A 19,361-nucleotide genomic window follows, 5' to 3' on the forward strand; every position below is an offset into this window, starting at 1 on the left:
ATATAGTAGAATATTATAAATAATTTATATTGACTCCTTTGTCTTTCATTGGTTTTTCTTTTGGTTTTTCAAAACAGGGCTTCTCTGTGTAACCTTGGTTGCCCTGACTGGCTTTGTAGACCAAACTGGCCTCAAACTCAACGAGATCTGCCTGATTCTGCCTCTCTGAGTGTGGGGATTACAGGTGTGTGGCACCACTCTAGGCTTGACTCCTTTCTTAATCCTTAGAATGTTTAGTAATAATGCACATGTAGGTGATACTGGGCATCATCACCCATGTATTTGTACTTCTCAGTATCTTCTCCTCCAGAAAGTTTGCCTTCTGTATTTCAGCTAAAGTCACAGCCATACCCTCTACACTGTAACTACCAAGACTGCATCTGCTATCTCAAGCTCTATGATCATCACTGTCTATATTGCACTCCTTCTAATACTCCAAAACTGAAAATACTTTGAACTTTTCCTGTAACTTCCATCCTTTCACTGTCTCTCAAATTGGTATCCAACAACTTATAATACATCCTCATGTGTTGTCATTATCTATTATAAAAGCACTCAGCTCTCTTGCCTCTTTTCTTTGCTGTGAAACTACCTTAATGAAAACAGTCACAGTTCTTGTAAAATCTGATTGTCCAGTGACTATTCATCAGTATTCAGGCAGTTCTGAGTGGTAACATAAAAACACAAAATCTCATTGATCTTTTTAAATTTATGAGCACAAACATCAATGGGCATGCAATGATGCCTGCCTTCTTTTCATAGTGCATTCTTCTATTTACCCTGATGGCTATTTCAAACTTTCCCTGTAAATCCTTCTTCCGATTACCTCCTTTCCACACCTATTTTCCAATCCTTACTTTCAAGTGATAATCTACTTCCACTTTATCAAAACAAATAAAATAGTGTCCTTGGATGCACAATAACTTATTAATTTAAATCTTTATCCACATATCTAGCTTCTCCAGCTATGAACATATATGTACTAATCTTGACATTATCTAATGCTACACCCTCTATTTGTTCCCCACATCCTGTCCACTCTCTCTGACTATAGAATATCACTTCAGCAATAATCCTTCTTTTGCCTACAATACCAGCTTGCTTTATTTTTTAATGAATTCTTACTTTTTGTGACAGGAAATGCTGCTATGTCTTCCAACAGAATAAAAACAAGTTCCTGATCCATTCACTTCTATGCTTATCATCAATTACTTTTAACCTGATTTTTAAATAATCGTTCTTTCACTCCTGTCTTAAATGTATTGTCTCCTGCTCAAATGCTGTGTGTGTGTGTGTGTGTGTGTGTGTGTGTGTGTGTGTGTGTGTAAATGTTTCCCACTTGACCTCTATTCTCAATCTAGCCACTAGAATGACACGTATCTTAAATCCCAGTACTTGGGACAGAGGCAGGCAGGTTACTATGATTTCAAAGCCACCCTGATCTACATAGCGAGTTCCAGGAGAGCCAAGGCTATACAGAGAGAGATGTCTTGGGAAAAAAAAGTTCTCTTATATCCTTTCTTAAAACCCTGCAGTGTGAATGTCCCTCCATTATGTAAAGGAATTGGAAAAGCTAAAATCTTTAAAATGCCTCAAAGGGCCATGTGTACACAAACTCCATTATTATCATTAAGTTCTCTTTTCCACTACTCTTCATTCACTCTACTATAGTCATCCTGGAGCTCTGACTATTCTTCAAATATGCAGAAAATGCTGCTGTTTTAGGATTTGGAGTCAAAATGTTTCCTCAGCCTTTGGCATTTTTTTCCGGAGTTCCTTTGTGCTAACACCCCTCCCCTTCACACCTGTAAACAAATTTCACATTCTCAATAAGAGCTATAACTTCATATAATTAAAAACTGCAACAGACCTCAATCCTTATATCATTACCTTTCTGTTCTGTTTTTATCCATAGCATCTTCTAACATGCAATGTCATCTGCTTTGATGCTACACTCCATTTGTTTTTTTTTTTAATTTGTACACAAAGAAGAATGCCTAACAAAAGAGATGCCTCATACCTATTTGGTAAAGAAGAATGAAAAGAAATCAAGAAAGAGAGTAAATGAGGGGAGGAAAGAAGGAAGCAAGAGAGAGAAGAGGATCTCCTTTTATCTAATACAGATACAGATTAGATACAGAGTATCTAATACTCTGACCAAAAGCAATTCTGACTTATACATTCAGGTTATAGTCTGTCACTGAAGGAAGTCAGCTCAAGCACTCAGGCAGGAAATTGAATTCAAAACCATAGAGGAACACTGTCTAATGGCTTATAACTTTCTTATACAGTACACCTGCCGAAGGATAGTACTGCCTACAGTAGATTGAACATTCTTTCACTAATCTTCAGTCAAGACAACTCACCAAAGACATGGCTACAGACCAGTCTTATGTAGGTATCACTAGTCTGCTCTCTTCTCATTTGACTCTAGACTGTGTCAAGTTGACAGCTAAAGGTAATTAGGACAGAAAACAAGCTCTGTGTATTTGCCTACACTATATGTACAGTAGAATTCAAAGGTCTCTGAAGGCACTCACATATCACAGAACATCATTTAAATAGAAGTGATATTTTTATATTTCATAAATTCAGTGTTAAATTTTGATGAAATAATGTAAGTTCTACACACTTTCTTCAGTGATTGCTTCTTTCTATTTTGAATTCAGAATATTTTTGTTCATTCTCCAAACTTTTTGTGTGCGCATAAATAAGTCTTCCCAGGCATGGTGGCATATTCTTTTAAACCCAGTACTCAAGAAGTAGAGGCAGGCTGATCTCTATGAGTTAAAGGCCACCCTGATTTATATAGCTAAGTCTCATGCCTATCCAGGCTATATAATGACAATCTGTCAAAAAGAAAGAGGGGGGGGGGAGGGAGGTAAAAGGAGAAAGCGAGTCTCCTTTTAACAAAGTCCCCATATTTGAACATGTCCCTTGGATGGAGATGCCTGGTAGCACTCAGAGGAAAGATGATAGGTCACCAAGGAGAGACTTGATACCTTATGAGCATATTCAGGGGGAGGAGATCCCCCTCAGACACAGACTTAGGGGAGGGGAGGGGAGTAGGGGGGAAGTGGGAGGAAGGGAGGAATGGGAGAATACATGGGATGGGCTAACAACTGAGATGTAATATGAATAAATTAATAAAAAATGTATAAAAAAACAAAGTTTTCTTACTGTATTTCTGAAATCAACACAATTAAATGGCAGTGATTCTAGAAGTGCAAGCACCTTGAAAGATATTGAGTAGGGTTTCTCCTTCTAGTCTGTTTATCCGCATAAGTCACTACTACATATTGATAATTGCCTAACTACCTAAAACAATACACCACTATCTTTTTTTTTCTAGTGATTTTTTTTATTAATTTATTCTTGTTACATCTCAATGGTTATCCCATCCCTTGTATCCTCCCATTCTTCCCTCCCTCCCATTTTCCCCTTATTCCCCTCCCCTATGACTGTTCCTGAGGGGGATTACCTCCCCCTGTATATGCTCATAGGGTATCAAGTCTCTTCTGGGTAACCTGCTGTCCTTCCTCTGAGTGAAGAAAAAGTGGGGAAGAGCCTGCAATACACCACTATCTAATCTTACTTTCTCAAGTCCATCATTGAAGATAGCATAAAGAATGCAGTGCACCAGAGCAGGCGCAAAAGAAGTCTTTACCAAATCATGTGTCCTTAAGCAATTAAATTTACATACTTACTTTCCATTTTCTCATCTAAATTTGAGATCAAAAGACCAGTTTCATAAAATTATTCATAGAATTATTATAAAAATTGGGCACAAAAGTGGAAGAGTTTTTCAGCCTATGACCTGCACAAATATGATATTATTATTTCTTAGCATTAGAAGCTTTGCTATTGTCATGGATAATGTAGATAGTATTGTGTGAGAAAAGGCTAAATGAGCCCAAGTGTTCATCAAACTCACCGGATTGAAAAGTGACCAGACATTTTACTGGTAAATGCCATGCTAGTAATTTTAAACTGTCAGGTGTATTTCCAGACTCAAAGACATGTATTACATATTTAAACATTACTATTAAGTACAAAAATGATCTTTAACATTCTTTAATTCAAATTTTAATGTAAAATAATCTTGACTACAGTACTTGAAATTACTCCCAAAAATACACACCTTACACCACTGAATTCAATATAAACTTCAGGCATACACCCAAAAGCAAATTTTAATCATTCACAAAAACATCATACTAAGACTGTGTTTCCAAAACATAATATAGTAATTTACATTCCAGCTAATAGAGGTCAGATAACTTCTTAAAGATGCACAAATCAATACTATGTAATTTTTAAAGTAACATTCTTTTCTTTTTTTACATGAATTCAGTAAATATTTATTGAGAACTTGTATCTATACTCTAGGGAGCACTTGATAGACAGACACCTCACCTCCAAAGAGCTCACCCTAAAACAGAGCTGTCCAGATCTCACTAAGTCACTGTCAGAATTTAATTCATCCTTCAAGATGTGCCAAGACATTGATTTCCTCTATAAGGGTAAATAAGAGTTTTTAAATGTATTATGGTGGAGGGTAATGGCTCACATCAGGGTGTCCCCATAGGTCAGAGGAAGACTTTTGGAGTTGGTTCTCTACTTCCTTTTGGAAATTAAACTCAGACAGTCTGTGTGCAGAGCTTTGACGTGTTGGGCCTCTGTCTTCACCAGGTCCCAGGCTTTAAAATTTTTTCTTATGCAAATCTTTCTGTAGACTGCTTGGAGGGAGTTTTGAAATGTGTGTGCAGTTACCTTCTGATCCTGTGCCCAGGACTCTCCTCCTGTTCATACTTCTCCAACCCTGTTGCACTTCGTCCTCTGACTTTCCTGAGGCTTCTGTTCGTCCTTCCTTCCTTTTGTCTTCCAGCAAGAACCTGGTTATCTTTGCTTCCCTGGTCACTTATCCACTTGTGACTAATGTTAGCAGCTTCCTTAAAGTTCCCTTTTCGTTAAGGACACCTGTCAACACTAAGTTGTACGTCTGTAAACTTTGTTCTAAGTTTCAGATCATCTCTGCAACAATAGTTTGGGATGTTACTCAAAAAATAAAATCTTCAAAAAGAATGGTTTAAGGAAGTCTGTCTTAAAGCTTATCTAAGATACTTATCAAGGAGTTGTAATTTAGGTAAGTGTATTTCTGCAGTACTGTCAATTCCCACCATGACACACTTGATTTCACAAGATTACTACTGTAGAAGGTATTTGGTGTGCAATAGCAACTAATACACATAATGGGTAGATACCATAATTTAAATTGTGATTTTATATAGAATTTAACTGTTAACTGAAATACCTATTAGCGTCATCACAAATTATATAATTCAAAACTCTAACTATGGGCCTGCACGTGAAATGATGTCAAGTCAAATGCCTCTATGATCCATTATCCTTTTAAATTTTATAATTAGAAAATGCATCCTATGAATTTTAATTTTCCAAATGTTCCTGAAAGAAATTAGCAGGCACATCCTCTAGTTTTGTTGTTGCTTTTTCTGTTTTTTTTGTTGTTGTTGTTGTTGTTTTGTTTTGTTTTGTTTTTAAAGAATAGTCCATTTGTCACAGATGTGCCCTTTTCTTCTGGTGAGACAGCAGTCACCACTGTGTAACCTGTGGTGTGCTACCCTCCTCTTACAGGCATTCTTTCCTCCCATGAAAAAAATGAGCAAGAAGGGACAAGAGTCAACTTCCCCTGTTTTGTTGATTCTTGGAGCTTTCATTGTATTTGAATGCCTGATTTCAATCATACAGCAACAACAAATACCAGTATTTATTCTGAAAGGCTGTGTATGCCAAGAAGCATATAGCAGCAACTTCCAACTTGGTCTCTGGAAATGATTGGCAGCTCTGAGCCATTTCCAGCAGTCCGTGCAGGATTTATTCCTATTCCATCATTAGTAATAATTGCATTTGTAGCTGCAGGAACTCTAAAGTCTTCAGCTGCAAACTTCAGCACTGCCATGAAAGGTGTATTTCCAGGAACACTGAGAACTTTGTACAGTAGCCACAGGTCTAAAGTCAGCATGTTTCTAAAGGACACCTTCAACATGATGGGTCCCCCACACACACACACTCTAAGTAATATTTTCAAGAACATTAAGCTGTTTTTCTTGTTGTTGTCTTTTGGATCTTTGTGTTTGTTTTTTGAGACAAGGTCTCACTATGTACACCTGTTTGGCCTGGAATTACAATGTGGACCCAGTTGGTATGAACTCTGCGATAAACTTGCGTTTGTCTCCCTAAAATAGGATTAAAGGTGTGAGATGACCACAACACATGGTAAGAATAAGAGGTTTTTATAAAAATATTCAGTCAAATGTTCTAGTCTAATTCCTTCACTACCAGTTGGCTTCAGTTATAATAATTTAAAACTTTTCCATTAGCATTTTTAGATTCACTAACAGTTGATATTTCTTTGCCTACACTTCTAGCACATGGATCTGTTTCAGCTCACCACTAGAATAAAATAACCATCTAAAGAGATATTTGGGACAGGATAAAGCTCAGTGTTAAAGCACTTGTTCAGCATGTGTAAGACAATGGGTTTGATCACCAGCATGAGAGAGTCGTTCAAAAACTCTACGAAAAAGCCTCTATAAAAACATTCTATACTCCCTACATTTTATTCTATCTTATTTTTGCATGAGAAATGTTTTATTAAGTCTGCCATGCTCTTATTTATTAATAGCTTAATTCATTGTCCCATACCCAAATAAAGCTATGACAATAATAGCATGAGCTAAATATAGTCCATCCCTCTTTAAGATCATGAGGCTAATTGGAATAAAAATGCTGAGTTCTACTACTTCTTCCTGGATCTGTTTATGTCAAGCACTTTTACATCTTTCTCACTAACATAAAAAAGACCTAAACAAAGGAGTTTCTTTGTTAAATGTACATTTAGAATAGTGCAATTAGAAAAAAAAACCCAAGGGACAAAACAAAAATGCCAAACTGAGTGCATAGCAGAAAAATCATTTAATTCCATATGAGTGCAAAGAAAATAGGACTGTAGACTCTGGTAGAATTGTACTACAGAAACATAAAAATTCATGTAAAGAAGAATGCTCCTGAAATAACAATACCCATGAGTCCTCTAATGTGACAAGGGCCAATCTAAAACAACTACAAATGTGCAAATGTAGCTATATCAAAGGAGCTTACAGAAATTCAGCTCTGAAACAGTTACTATTCCCTTCTGACGTCATAATGTTCAATGTAAGATCAAGACAAAAGTACTGTTCTTGCTGGGACATGATCATATTACTTCTTTCCTGAACTACAATTTGAGAATTAACTATTCTTGCCATATAGTGGAAATATTTCCTAAAACTCTTATTTTGAGCTATACTTATCAACTGTGTTTTAACCTGTAAGTCATAATTCCTCTAATAGTTTCAAATGTTTATTTGACACATAGAAGATTGTCACTTAGAGTTTCTGAGTTCAGGACAACATGTTAAAATTAACAACTGGCCTTAGTAAATTTGCCAAATTTATGACATGTTAACAGCCGATGATGAGTACTATATTGTTTTAAAAAATAGATCTTTCCACAGACAACATAAGAGTAAAATAAAAAAAATATTGCTAGTGATCGCTAACCAAAAGGATACAGTCCACTTTCATTGCTATCATTTATATGCTGTATATATCCTTATGCTTTCCTTGAAATATATATTTTTACACAAAAATTTAAATTGAATTCAACCTCCCCATGTTTCTGCACTATCACCCCCCTCATCAATGAACATAAAGAAAAATAAAATTTAATAATATGTTATGCAAACTACATTGAGCCAACTAAATATTTTTCAGAACATTTTATAATGAATGAAAAATCATTATTGGTATTTTTTTTAATTTTTTGAGTAGTTATCATTTTCCATTTCTTCCTACGTTGCAGAAAAGTTGGGAGTTAATTATGTAATAAGAGAATTTCGCATAGGTTATCTGCAAATGAGAAAAACCAAAATATGCATGCTGCTTAGGAACACTACTTTCCATTCCATAAGTAACCTTGCACATAATAGATACTTACTAAATATTTGCTGAAATAAGTAAACAAATTAATGTAATAGGAAAATATCGTGTATTATATAGATATGTTATATGCTCAAATTTCATGCTCTAATTGGCTTATAAACTAAGATGAAAACTAATGTACTATGCATAAAATATTCTATGCAGTACACTTTTTCTATGAATGAACTTCCTTTTTGTCTTCCTCAAATAAAAACCTAGCAAGCACTCATAAATTTTTTCCAGAAAATAAATTTAAAAGTTTAGTAGATTACAGGCTATTTTCAAAGCATCAAGCTTCCCACTAGCATAAATGTTTAAACATATGTACTGTGAATAAATGTGTTATCCAAAGTTACTTGTGTTTAAGGGTGAATATCTTCTTTTTATTTTATTAATTTATTCAGATTGTAACTCAATTGTTATCCCATCACTTGTATCCTCCCATTCCTCCCTCCCTCCTACTTTCACCCTATTCCCCTCCCCTAGGTCTAAGACCAAGGGGGATCTCTTCTCCCACTGTATGGTCATAGGCTATCAAGTCTCATCTTGGTAGCCTGCTTATTCTTTCTTTGAGTGCTACCAGGCCTCCTCACCAAGAGGAGGTGGTCAAACATGGAGCACTAGAGTTCATGTCAAAGTCAGTCCCTACTCTCCACATAACTGTGGAGAAAGGGTGAATATCTTCTTGACCAACACAAAAAACTTTTATTTTAGTTTAATTTTTGAAATATAATCTGGTCTAAGACAATATGCCAAAAAATAAAACTGTGAGCTAGAAGATCTGATCAGTTTAAAAGTTTCAACACAAATAAAATGAAGCTTCTTTACATAAAACTAAAACTTTCATCTATAATTTAATGTTTAGTAACTCCCATTATTTTAGCTTGATCTCTCTAATATATTTCTGAAGAGTGCAATACAGCCTAGTGTTTACTAAAATACATCACTCAGATATGGCAATGAAAATTGGGATTATTAGATAACTGGTATTGCAAAACATATATAATCTCAAATACTGTATAAATTACCAAATACAAAGAGAGATAATGTTATTATATCTTGTATACCTAAGATAAATACATAATATGTCCACAGGAACAATGACCCTTGCTTCTATAACCTGATATCACATGGTATATAATTAAAGAGTGCCAAACACATATAATAAATCTGATCAATGATGAGGGGTCAAAATGATTGAGAAACCATTTTTGTTTTATTTATGGAAAACATAAAATTTACATAAGTAAAAAATTAACTTTGCATATGCCTTCAACTCAAAGGAAATAATTCAAAAAACAATGCCTGAGGTCTGGTATATGTTCTCAAAAGAATTTGTAGGAAACAACAACTGAGTGGAACTAAATTTTGTGACACTGAACATACAGGGGAATTCTATCAAAGCTAGATTTCCTTAATATCAATACTCCTATTTAGAACGTTGCTTCAGTGCTTGTATGTATGAGCTTTCAGAAGAAGCATGGTCTAGCATACATATAAAATAATATCTTATGGATGGTTAAATTAAGCTTTCTCAGGAATGGTCTAACATGGAATTAAACTCCACTTTCTTCCACCAAGGGTATATAGCTCAGAGGTAGAGCACTTGAGATTCTGGGGTCAATCCACAGTACCACTGAGGGCAAAAAGAAAATACATTGACTCAGCATTCTTAGAATAAGGATTATGTCAGTTGCATTTATTTACTGTACCACTGAAGGCCAGGAAGAGATGATGATACAGTTTTACCCAATAATTGTGAGGTAGTTTTAATGATTTTATTTTAGTACAACAGAGTATCACACAAATAGAGCATATAAATGATACACTGATGATATAGTAATCTAAATTTATCCAAACACAGTTTGTTATGGCAATAACACATTGTTTAGATATTTGTTAGAAACAAAATTCTTCCAAAATAACTGAAAGCTCAGAATTTAACATATTGCTGTAAGCTATAATGGTTATAACTGCTAATCCAATACACCTTTTATACAAACCCATAAACACACGAGTGGAAAAATAGCACAGATGTTCATCTCTAATGCAATTTCCATTCAATTTCCTAAGTGCGGTCCCTGTGTGCAAACTAGCTTAACGTTATGTTTAGCTTGCAAATTCTTTTAATAAATAATGAATGCAATAAAACTAGAAGATCAATGGCAAGCTGAGAAATCATAAAAAAAAAGTCTTTTGTGTTCAGGCTGTTGCCCATTTCAAACTTTAATCCAGAGACAGATCAATATTACTTTTTTTTTCTTTTTAACCCATCACATAAATGGCAGATAGACTAAATGTAACCTAAATGCTGTTACCAGCTAACAGTTGCCAGCAACCTGAAAGGATCATTGGACAAAACTGTAATTGAATGTTTAATACCTTAACATACACACTACATTATATACTAAGCAATAAATTGTGTAAAAATAAAAATGTTATACAGCAATAAAAACATTGTATATTGTTATTCTTTAAACTTTCCAATGCTATACATTTTTTCCTGTATTGCAACTAAAAGTTTTCACTACAATTTTCACTAGTATACTAAATTCTCACAATGGGTCAAAACAGTGCATGCATGGAAATAATTTCAACCTCAAGTTTCCAAGATAAAAAGATTTTTTCCTTTCAAAATTAATTACACCTGATAGAATATATTATTCCTTTAATTAGATAATGGGAAGACACTTCATGCAAATTTGAGTTTGAATATTATTGAAACTTTAAATTACTCAGGAAAATGATGAGTCGTGTTTTGTAATATATTTCTGTTTCCATTATAGAAATGATAAAGAAATCTTGTCTTCTTATCAATTCCTTTTAGACACGTATTTTCTCTTAGAAAAGGGATTCCAAGTCAAATACAACATGCATTACGGTGATGTGCCAGTCTAAATAACTAAGAAAAATTTTATGACATTAGTCTTCTTTCACTTATTAATTCTTGCCTCTTTAGAACATTAGAACATCTCCGCTGGGATTTCAGTAAAAGTAAACATTAAGAAGTCATAATTTATATCAAAACATAATTCACGTCAAAGAATCTAATTCAGTATATTAGGTTTTGATACCTTTGTATGTGTATTTGTGAAAGGTTTATGGCATGATTAAAATTATTTTACACTGGAGTGAAAATTTCAAAATCATGCTTAACAACTTTAAATTCCATGTAACTATCATGTAGCAGTTATGTAAAGAGCAGAAATCAATGCAAATAATTCTGTAAAAACAATAAATATGTACACAATTGTATTCACTCAATGTGAATTTGTTGCATAATTTATATAAAGCATTAGGCTTATATTTCAGAATGAATATTACTGAAGTTAAAAATGGTTTCTAAGAACAATATTGCATATATATGAGGTTTTATTGTGTGTAATAAATTCAGTTACCCATTAAATATGTTAATATTTTGAATCCTAAATCCTACGTTTTGTTATAATAATTTCATAAATTATAATATATAAATTAGCCTTAAAAAGAAAGAGATAAAACCTCGCTGTGAAGACAGTGTTTTAAACAAAATTTTAAAAACCTAGAATGATTCTTAATTTTGTCAAGTTCATAGTAACTTTCTTTTCATACTTGACTAGATCATAAGCCATATCTTGAGTTTCTGAAATCACTACTTGAAGATAATTTTTTCCTGAAAGATTGACAGTCTGAACCTTGTCATTTAACACTGTTTCTTTATGTCCTAGTGAGTAACCACTCAATTATGCTTAAAGAATATTGTAAATTCCTATAAACAGACTCTACTTCTAAAAATATACTCATTATATATGCTCTTATTGGAGCCTAGGGCCTTGCACATGCAAGGCAATTGATGTGCCATCAAGCTACATTCTTGGCCTTAAATACTGTTATCTTAAAACATATATTCTTCATAAAATTAAGAAAACCAAAGACTGAATGTTTTCATTTTCAAATATCTGATATTAAATTAAAATTATATCACTTACAATATTAGAGCATACACATTTCATGTCTATTGACATTGTTTTTCTCTGAAAACCAGTGTAATGAGGCAAGGGGTTAAATGTAAAAGATTTATGATGTTTAATGAAGGTAAGTATTTGCAATAAATTTGCATGAAGGTCCTATAGGTGTACATATATGTTCTTCTCCAGTTTAAGAAATTAAAATACAGGAAGAATGCTTATGGTTATAAAATGTTTTATGGTTTGCAGATAATTAAAGTATAAATAAACTATATATGCTAAGATGAAATAAAATTTTTATCAATTTTAGTGTCACAAAGTGAGAAAATGAATAATATATAATAGACTTTCTCCTTCCTGCTAAAAAGTATTAAATACTGAAGGGTTCCAAATCCCTTGGTAAAACTATATTGCAGCTGCATTAAGCCAACAAAAAGCTTATTAGTAAGGCTTTAAAAACTGACACCCTTATATAATCAATTTGGATACAGTATAATTCTATTTATAATGGCATTTACAATGTGTCCCAATCACATACTGCTAATTCTCATTTTTGTTTCATGATTAAATATTAATGGAGTGTCATTATTAAGCAGCTTCCCCTTATTTAAGTTTACAATATATTGGGTCTCACCATTTTGGAATGGTTAAAATATAGTATGAAAATTAAAAATCATTTTCACACAAATCTTATGACTGCTTTGATATTTTATTCTTATTTCTAAACAAAATAATATAAATGTAGTCGTTCTAGCAGAAAATGGAAAAAGGGATGCCGCCACTTTAAAAGCTTCAATCTCTTTGACATTGCTGGCAGTGTATGGGAACATTAATGCATCTGTCACGATAACAAGCTAAGAATAACATCTAGACATCAAACCGAGCAGAGAATCCATCTGAAGTGATTCATTCAGATCTGTCTCATTGATTTATTAAACACAGGGCAACATCTGCAGCCTCTGAGAGCCGCTTGGTGAAATTAATGCAAGATCAATTCAAATGGAAAAAAGTGTAAAAGAGATAAATCAAAACACAATTTGCATGCAGTTCCACAATCAGGCTTATTGGGTGCAAATGTTCAATTTCCCTTCCAAAGCAAATGTGTTTTAATGTTGTTTTATCTTGTAGAATTGTGTGATCTGAAGTGACAGTGAAGAGTTTTGCAGGTTGAGCTGGTGAAACGGAAAGAAAAAAAGAGGAGGAAAAATTGCTACTAAAAAAAAATGCTTCTGGAGACCTTTTGAATATGCAACAAGAATATCATTAATGCCTAATTGTTTTGCTTTGGGGATGACTTTTAGCCATAAACACAGTGTAGTCAGTTTTAGATTAACTAGGTTAGTTTAAACATATTTGAAATACGTAGAGTGAATAAACCCAAATAATATGTGTCTTTGTAAACAAAATAAAGTGCCACTGGAGATGTTTATTGCCAACTGAAATGTAGTGTGATTGGTGCTCCTCATAATTATACTCATCTGCAAGAAATTTTTTAAGAATACAGATAAAATGAAATTACTTAAAATAGAACTAAATAATCAAACTTAGTAAGTGCAACTTCAAGTATTAGGAATTTCTTACATAAAAGCATGTAAAATATTAATGTTTGAAGAAAACAATCTTCTAATTTTCTATTGGCATTCATGTAGTCAGTGTGCATTAAGAATAATATCATATATAAATCTCCAAACATGTATTACTCTAGCACATGCATCACCTAAGATGTAAGTATTTGAGTTACACATGAGCAGTCAGTCAGTAACTGAAGTACCTAGCTAAATGAATAGAAAGAAGTGTATGGTTAAGATGAAGTTAAACATACAAATACTGTACAGTGACATATGACTACATTGCTACAATTATAATATTCAAATTCAAAAATGAGGGTTATTGATTATGTGATTGCTTTTAAGAAACGACTACCTCATCATGACTCTAGAAATAAGAGATAGACATTCATTGCCCATATTTATTTCTACAACATTTTTATTATCTGTGAAAGTATCTGCAATACAGAGAACCAGTTCAGGAAAGTTATACAAGTTCTTTAAAAACTTGATGATGGTTAATTTTATTGTAAATGCAAAACAAGTTTCAAAGTATACTAGTATGGATCATGAACTCTAAAGGATGCATCAAGCTTCAGTGCTAAGCCAAATTCATTGAGTGCTTACACTTAATATATTCCTAGTATTTAAAAATATTTTAAATATTGTAAATGTCAGTAAATTCATATAAAATTATTCCAGTTGATATACTGTCAAATAAACAACAGGTGAACCATTGTGAATTTTAATCGTAAAAACAAAATTTTGTTTGAATAATGTTAGATCATGTCCCCACATAATTATTACAATGTTGTGTTAATCATACACTCTCATTTCTATATCATCTATTTAATTATACTTGTGAATAAATACCATTTAATTAATTACTTCTCAGATGAAACAAAATGCTGATCCTGAAATCTGACAGTGTTACTTTTATGTAGGCAAGTAGATTAAAAGGTGATATCACTAAAGTGTTGGCCTATTTGTATATTGAGTAAGACCAATTTGTCATTTAGTGCATGGCTGCTCATATACTTCAGAGAATGTAGTAAAGAAGATCTGATACACAAAGAGTGAAGATTTTAGACTTATGCCACCTGAATTTCGTCTCCCTGGCATTAAAATCTCTGACTTTTCCTGTAAAACAACGAAACAAAAATGATCTTCAAACTCTGAAAGATTTTTCCATTTATTTGATTTGGGGAATCTTTGAAACCATGATTTTCTTAATAATCATAAAAATAATGTCTTTGTTATTCAGTATCAAGTAAAACAGTATAAAGGGAAATATTGTAAAGCCCTTTTCCAAGGCGTCATTGTAACGATATAAAGTATAACTTACCTAATGGAATAATAAATGATCAGGAGTTTTGTTGGAATATTTTTTTAGTAGTTGAAGTGCACATTATTTCACAACTTCTTTTCTGAGAAGACAACTTTGAATGTTTCAGTGATTAACTAAAATATATGACACTAATAGAGTTGATATCATGACTCAGTATAACCAAAGAAATGAATATATATTCATGCTTCTTTGATATGAATTGCTACTTCAAGCCAACATATTAGGGTTTTTTGAAAATAAGAAATTTGAAAATTATCCATTTTATATGTGATAACATAAAGAACAGTACAATTAAAAACACTCCAGTCAGGACACATATTCTTCACCATGTATTTGACAAATAAGGAGAAGTATGTTTATTATTCAGAAAATAAAATTACCAGTAACACCACTACAAAAATAGGACTTCAACAGTATCTTATGAGATTGCATCTACCAGAGTAAGGGTCCTCTCAACTTCAACTGAATATGTACCTTTTCTTATACTCTCCTCCCCCTCACCTTTAGCTAGAAGAGGTAAGTCATGAATCCTGATGGACAATCCTCTTTAGGAAGGCTACATTGAGAATATCACTCATATTCTTGGATATATTTATATGATCTTCCTCTCCATCTTCCTCTCCTTATGACATAATTCTGCTCTTTACTGCATTTCTCTTCTCTTGCTGACCTTGTGTTTCACCTACTTTGTGCTTTTATTCTGAATCTAGTACCTATGTATACCTCTCACTTCTATTTTTACTGAATTAAAAAGTCACAGAAATAATGTTGACCTAGACATTAACTTCAGATTTCATTTAAAATGATAGATTTTTGTAAGCAATGTTACATACAGTCATGAAGTATTTTTCATCAACATCGTATTTTGCAATTTTCTTAACATGTTTATGAGAGTATTTGCATCAGAAATTTTTAAATTGTTATATTATCATTAATTATATTTTTCCAGTAATTATACTTTTCCTTCTTTAAAAATTAATAATATACATGTTCTGTGCATTTCTGTCTAGTACTTCTTCCTCACTTTCTTTGTGTTGTATTCATAAAATAGATTTCAATCTTTTACAATTATATATTTCAATAGTTGCAAGACAATTATTTCAAACATATCATAAAATGTAATAGAATGCACAATACATCATATCACAAATATATTTCTCCATATTTAATACTTTTCTATCACAATTTTACACAAAATCAAGTAAAAATGTTAGCTATGCAAATAATAAGGAATAAATAAAGCTTAATCAGATCAAAACAGTAACCTCCAACATATTATAACAGAATCCCAAAATAGTAAAGAATGACCTGCTCCTGTTTCAGGGAACCAAGTAATTTATCATAGTTCTCTTTGGTATGTCTCATTAAAATTTAAGAAATGTTCTTATTTATAGAAAAACATCAAAGTCGCAATAAAATAATAGCCTGTTTCCTTTTAGAATGAAACTCATAAATATTTCTCAAAATGAGAGAATTAATTATTCAGAAAGGGAAAAGAGCCCTTGTACAAAATTTTTCACTTGAGGAGTAACCCTTTTGGGGAAGGGGATGAGAAAGAAGAAAGGGGGAGGAAAAAATGAAAAGAGGGAGAGAAAGAAGGAGAAAGAGAAAAGATGAACAGAGCTTTTCTTCTCTGCAATTATTTTACATGTAAGTGTATCTGAATATCAATAAATGAATCACATGGCCTTCATTAGAAGTTCTAATAACTCACTGAGTTTGTGTATTAGTAATAGTTGTGGTTAAAATGAAAATTTTTCTGTTTTCTATAAAAATATTTCTATTTTTAAGACCCATATTTTGTTTTTTCTTGAAGGAAGCTTTGTTCTTTTTGTTTTAAGGCCATCTCCTTTAAGAAAACTTCATTTATAAGCCAGGTTTATAAGCCTTGCATGTGAATCTGGTAGGAGTTTTCTTCTGAACTGAGTTCTGTTTAGTTCTTGAACACAGAATTTGTTCAGAAGGAAAAAGAAAAGGTTCCCTTATAAGTTCTGTAGCAATATTTTATTTATTGTACTAATAAGCAACAGTTTGCCTATAAGTTATAAGTACATTCCCACTAGAGACAGCAATTTAGATTTTATAACAGACATGACAATGTAGTTGCAGTTTTAGTTCACACACCCAGAAATACCATCATTTAAAGTTGTATTGTGTGAGACTGGACCTCAGCAGAAGTGTTTTATAAAATGATAAACTATGTTGCTACTTTACAGTACAGCTCTTTGCTCCCTTTTCATCCAGGAATTGTGATTTCTTCATTTATATACTAATCTCATGCGTCAAATGATGACTTTTCTGAGATATTACCAGGCTGAAGATGAAACAGACACTAAGATTACTAACTCCTGTTTTTGAATGTCAAATAATTCTCAACATAGTTTCCTTTCTTTTTTTATTCAAAACATCCCGAATGCAAATGAACTCAGTTTCGAATGCTCTTCTAAATTGTGATACCAAGGAGGTACACTTATGACCTGCAAAGCTGGCTATTATTATTTAAACAATCTTCTCTTGGTGAAAATGGTGTCCTTCCAACTGATTTGTCTGGCATGGAGGAGCTGGCTCATCTTCTCAAAACAAAACAAAACAAAACAAAAACTACTACCTTCTACTCTACATCAAGTCTCAGCCTAGTCTACGTCCAGCATTCTATGCCCCACATTAACCTCTGCAGGTGGCCCAAAAAGGAGGATTCCAGGAAAATGGCAATTGCCTCATCGTTTTTTTTAAAAATAGGACTCATCTACTTTACCATGCACCAGGGACCTTTGCAAATCAGGCAAGAGCGTATGTCCTTGCAAGCACTTCTACAAGCGGTCACACACACACACACACACACACACACACACACACACACACACACACACCACTTCCAACATCACAGCACCACCATCACAGCACACACAGCCCATACACTCTCACAACAAACATTCAGGATGGGGAGTCGAATCACCCTCTGGGATGGATCCTAGACTTTCGCACACACCTCCCCCAACATCCCCTAAAAGCCTAAGCTTGGCTGCCAGCTTAGGAGCCTAGGTTACAGCTCAGCCAGCCCCCAACCCCTACCCCACCCACAAGAAAGCCCTTGGTGTCGGTGTTCAGAAGAAAAACTATCCGACCCGTATGGCCACAAAAGAGCAGGGAAGAAAACCAAATAAAGAAAATAACTACCACAAGCAGCCAAAAAGCCATGCAAAACACAGGCGAAAGGCTGTAAAGTTTCAGTGGATTGCAACTGAAGTTTGGGCGGGACTCTTTTCAGACTGGAGCCCTACCACTGAACACAGTCCAGAAAAGACTGGCAATTTAGAGCCCTTCATCTCTACTCAGCCGCTTACAGTGCAAAGAAGCAGGACTCAGTCTCTACAAAGTTGGATGAGGTTGATAAGACGTGCAGAAGAGGGCAAAGGGGTAAGAAGAGAAAGAGTCAAGAAATAAGTATCTCACCTGGCATTGGTGCAATCGGTGAACAAAGTTTCGAAGTCTTTCCTGGTAATGAGCTTGCAACGATTCACCCCTGGCTGGATGGCCCCCAGCCCGCGGAGGATTCGAACTTGCTCCACAGTGCACACCACGGGTGATATGTCCAGTCTTTTCAGCTTAGTGTACACCGTGTGCAACCCTCCCACCAGGTGCTTGAGGAAAAGATCAAAGACTTGCGGCAGGCAGATTAGTTCTTGGCCGTCCATCAGGAATGAAGCCACTTTCACCCCATGCATGTCGACCATCCGGCACTCGTTAGTGTTGGTGTTGCTGCTGCCACCGCTGCCACCACCAATCCCGCCAGCCCCGACACTGCCATTGTGGTTATTGGCCATGAAACTGTTGATCATATTAGGGGTTAGACGAGGGGGCTCTCCTGGAGACGAATACAGAGGATCAGCACGGAATAAGCCTCCCGGGACGCCAGCACCGCTGGAAGTTGCAGAGATCACTTGAGGTGCGGAGACAGCCATGGTCACTCTGTCTTGAGCCTAGCTCTAAGGGACCTTGCTTTCTCGCCCTTACTCCTTTACGTCCTCTCGCGCTCAACTTGCTGACTCTAACTCTCTCTTTCTCTCTCTCTCTCTCTCTCTCTCTCTCTCTCTCTCTCTCTGTCTCAGACACGCTCTGACTCTCAGAACAGTTCTCAAGTCTGAAGCGGGCTGGCTCTGGCTCCAGCTAATTCACCACCCTACACACTGTGAGCAGCCTCAACCCGCAGCGACCCAAGAGCCCACCCCCACCACACCCCCTCCCGAGACTGGCAGCGCCCCCTAGCCAATGAGCCCCACCCTCTCAGCGCCCGCCCAACACCGAATGGCTGCTGCCGGAAAGGGGTGGAGACTCCCCAGCCAGCCTCTGCGTACCTGAGGCTGTGTAGGGCTTTCGGTGAAAGGAGGTGGAGCACGAGAAAGGGGGCGGTGTGGTGCCTTAGTTTATACCCAGGGAGTCGGAGCAGAGTCTGATTGTCAAGTCTCTCAGATGGGA

At 34.7% G+C, this 19,361-nt stretch overlaps 2 protein-coding genes across 3 annotated transcripts in view; both read right to left on the minus strand.

The window, feature by feature from the left end:
• DACH2 (dachshund family transcription factor 2) overlaps nt 1-19,056 on the minus strand; it is a 519,808-nt gene extending 500,752 nt beyond the window's left edge. For both annotated transcript variants that reach the window (XM_084788790.1, XM_084788789.1), the window contains exon 1: nt 18,339-19,056. In XM_084788790.1, the coding sequence (XP_084644916.1) occupies nt 18,339-18,847 (509 nt within the window). In that variant the 5' untranslated portion in view covers nt 18,848-19,056. The remainder of the gene's footprint in view (nt 1-18,338) is intronic.
• Nucleotides 5,548-6,067, minus strand: LOC311601389 (ubiquitin-fold modifier 1-like; the record flags this gene model as incomplete). The annotated part of the gene is made up of 1 exon (XM_084788796.1): nt 5,548-6,067. The coding sequence occupies one exon, from the start codon at nt 6,065-6,067 to the stop codon at nt 5,789-5,791; it is 279 nt and encodes a 92-aa protein (XP_084644922.1). The 3' UTR covers nt 5,548-5,788.
• Nucleotides 19,057-19,361: the final 305 nt, after the last annotated feature.

Source organism: Acomys minous (assembly GCF_964271855.1).
Source record: "Acomys minous genome assembly, chromosome: 7".
NCBI classification, from domain to species: Eukaryota; Metazoa; Chordata; class Mammalia; order Rodentia; family Muridae; genus Acomys; species Acomys minous.